This window comes from Lactuca virosa, chromosome 6 (genome assembly GCF_052849685.1).
Source record: "Lactuca virosa cultivar CGN04683 chromosome 6, Lactuca_virosa_CGN04683_v6, whole genome shotgun sequence".
Classification (NCBI taxonomy): domain Eukaryota; kingdom Viridiplantae; phylum Streptophyta; class Magnoliopsida; order Asterales; family Asteraceae; genus Lactuca; species Lactuca virosa.
This window is the reverse complement of record NC_136431.1, coordinates 40,431,459-40,434,887: the sequence shown is the minus strand read 5'-3', so window position 1 is coordinate 40,434,887 and position 3,429 is coordinate 40,431,459. Positions and strand designations below refer to the sequence as shown.

Here is a 3,429-nt window from a genome sequence, read left to right as displayed (position 1 = left end):
CCTGTTGGACTCTATTAAGGAGCTTCACCGCCTCTGGTGCGAGAAAACCAAATGTATCGAATGCAAAAGGTACAAACACATATTGATTTTCTATACATGCATTATCGTGCTTTATCACTTTGCACGCATCGGCTTTCAAAGCGGCATGCCCTGCTGTGAAACCCCCACTCTCCAAACCAAGGAGAGGAGAGACCCCAGTAAGATCCACGCACGCATGCTTCCCTCCTATCCATCCAAAGACACATTCCTAGCTTCTCACCGCGTTAGTTACGGTTTCATCAAATTCATGTTGGTTCCTTTCGTAAATTCTTGAGAGTGAGTGTTATTTGTAGTGAGTTCTTTTGTTTTGTAAAAGTATTTGATCAATAAAATGAAGGAATATAGTCTTAAAATACTATATTTACTTTTGTTATCATTAGATTATGTAAAAGTACATGGATTTTAACCCTATGGGGGATAGCTACAATCTAATAACATTTAATAGGAGGGTTGGTATCGATAAATTTTCCTTGAGCGTTTTGGCAGTAAGAAAATTCATCATGTCCCATGATTCCAACTTCGTTTGTTACGATTTCAGTACAGTTGTACTTTCCACTGCAATTGAAAGTAATAGCCTGCTTTGTTGCCGAAGACCCATATATATTCGTATACATAACATCGCTCACTTTTACAGCCGTTGCCGTTGGCTGATACATAAAAAAATCAGTAAATGTTAGATATGGAATTGCATCTTTGGTAGAATGAGATTATTTTCATGGAGAACAAGCATACCGGTGCTGGGCAAAAGGCATCTTCCGGATTACTACAGTAATGTTGATCAATTATAATTGGATTTTGAACATTTTCCAGATGAATGTCCTGAAATACAATCTTCCTAGCATACCCCGTTCCATACTATATATGACATAAGAAATGGATCGAATTCAAATAACTGTTGAATACGAGTTGTAAAAATCTGGAAAGATTGTCATCAAGTTGTATGTAATTTTACCGGCGCCGTTTTGATTCGTAACCCATTTGTTGTTCCTGAGATGTTACAGTGTTCTACACGAACTTGTTCAACTGTGTCATGACCACCGTTTTCCCCAAGGCTTCCGATACTGCAAAATCAAATACATTTAGTGAAGAAAAATTATGTATAAACGTCATGATCGATATATAAGTAAGAGTTTTTTCATGTGCCTTATGCCGTGACCAGGTCCGCATAACACTCTTGTTACATTAATATCATACGTCCCACCATTAATAGCAACACAATCATCACCTGTTTTGGATCGTTTCCAGAAAAAGAAGCATATTATAAAGCTTATGCAATATATACATGATAGAATAAATCGTTAAGAACCAAGAATGTTGTTATTATCTACTCTCATACCAGTTTGAATTTTAGAATCATGGATATAAACATGTGAGGATCCACTAATGTCTATCCCATCAGTATTGGGACTATCCTCAGGAGCTAAAATGTTAAGATTTCCAACATCTACATCTTCACAACCATTGATACTCATATGTAGCTTCGGGCTGTTGATATGTGTTGTACCTCTCAATTGAAGGCCATCACAAGAATGAAAATGCAAAGCCTAAACATTCACAGGCATATACATGTCAGCTTTCACGAAGCTTAAATTCATTCAAGTCCATAACATTGTAAAAAGCAGACGGCTTACAGTTGGGCGATTGCAAGTGTTGGTTGTGGTTTTCCCCTGTAAATTAAAAGGAACCATGAATCCAATGTTTTTTATGTTTCCATTTAATTAATATAATTGATATTGAATTAATTTAAACTAGAGATTATGAAATTCGACCTCCTCTTTCCACCAAATCGAACCCTGACCATCAATTTGCCCAGGGCCTTGGATCTTGAGTCCTTGCACAGATGTGAAGTAAATCCAATAGTGATTCCGAACACAATCTTTCCATCCATCGAAAGTCTTCGGTGCGGTGATGTTGCCCAACAGCTACTCATTATATCATAAGTTAATTATTCTATTAATCATAATTAATTTATAACAAAATGACATTTAATCAAAAGCGACTTTATAAATTAAAATAATCATAGGATAGCTAGCTATTTGTTCATTTTAATTACCATAACATATACAGTAGCGGATTTGCATGGACCATTGAATGCCACCGGGCTTATCAGAAATGTCTTGTCTGATGGTATTATCAATGTTGGTTCTGGCGACTGATCTCCACATAAATCATCCCATGCTCGAAGGAAAGCCTGCAACAATGAACATAATCAAAAAAGAGTTAACTGATTAATTTGTGGTTTCTTTAATTTTCATGATACAACATTCTCTTTTTTATTCAATGTTGAAGATATTATTTACACCGGAGTCGTCTGTATTTCCATCTCCTTTTGCACCATAAGATGTTACATCGTAGGTGGTAGCACTTGTGATTTTGGAGCCAAATGATAAGCAAAGCAAGCTCAACAAGACTGCCATCAAGAAACCCTATACAGAGAAAAAAGAGAACGAGTACTTAAGAATAGAAATGCATATTTGAAGCATACATGCATGGACAATCTGAATGAGGATCTGGTTATCTTACCATTCCTTTGAAATCAATTGAAGCAGGTAACTCTGATGCTGTGTTTTGATTATACTTGCAATACTCCCTACCTTCATTTCCTATAAATACTGTGAAAAAAATGTAGGATTAGCTATTTAGCTAGATCATATGTGTATGAAAATTTAGATTCTCTCATTTCAAAATAAATGCATGGAGTTGCTTATCATTTATGTGTGTTATATATTGCATGATGAAATGCTATAGATTGCATCATGAAAATAGAATCTTTGCATCTCCAAACAAAATTTGTTGCGTCTCCAAATAACTATTAGATTTTATGACATGATTTCTTAAAAATGCTTTGACCAATATTGCTACTTTGTTTGACTGTTATTCGAATAAGAGATAATTAGCAACCACCCGATAGTTGCACATGCTTTTTTATTCTTTGAAGTAATGCTTCTGAGACAAAAGAAAAATGATATTATACAGTCCAGGTTATAAAAAATGATGTCTTTAATTAAGGTTGAAAATAAGTAAGTAATCTATTAAGAACTTCGTTTGTTGTATCCATACATTAGAGTTTATGGAATTTACATGTCATCAGTATTCATATAATTTTAACAATTTTTTTCTAAAAGCATTTAACTACACGGCATCCACAATTAATGCATTAAACTTTATACAGATTAATAGATTGACACAACATCATTTTATATTGTATACAACTCTATTATTTTTTTTCAGTAATATATTAAACTCTTTGAGGTTCAATGGAGTATATTTAAACATCTATGTAAGAATCAAAAAAACTTTTTTTTCTCATTCAAGAGTTAAGTGATTATTAAACTTCAAATTTCAATGTGACATCTAATAATGGTTGAGCTTCAACCATTAAATGACAAC

General features: G+C 34.0%; 1 protein-coding gene across 1 annotated transcript; it reads right to left on the bottom strand.

Moving 5' to 3' along the window:
- Positions 1-467: 467 nt before the first annotated feature.
- Positions 468-3,127, bottom strand: LOC145121470 (putative polygalacturonase At3g15720). The gene is made up of 11 exons (XM_079057211.1): positions 3,121-3,127; positions 2,563-2,651; positions 2,340-2,465; positions 2,093-2,230; positions 1,809-1,961; positions 1,671-1,706; positions 1,376-1,583; positions 1,183-1,264; positions 992-1,100; positions 772-894; positions 468-686 (listed from the first exon to the last, which is right to left on the bottom strand). The coding sequence occupies exons 1-11, from the start codon at positions 3,125-3,127 to the stop codon at positions 468-470; spliced, it is 1,290 nt and encodes a 429-aa protein (XP_078913337.1).
- Between the last annotated feature and the right edge of the window lie 302 nt (positions 3,128-3,429).

Bases quoted from the DNA above. Each gene is read 5' to 3' on its own strand.
- LOC145121470 (XM_079057211.1), bottom strand. The intron at 2,231-2,339 runs GTAAATAATATC...TCATTGTTGCAG, and splicing joins GAAATACAGACGACTCCGGT to GCTTTCCTTCGAGCATGGGA. The intron at 1,101-1,182 runs GCACATGAAAAA...TTGATTTTGCAG, and splicing joins GGACCTGGTCACGGCATAAG to TATCGGAAGCCTTGGGGAAA.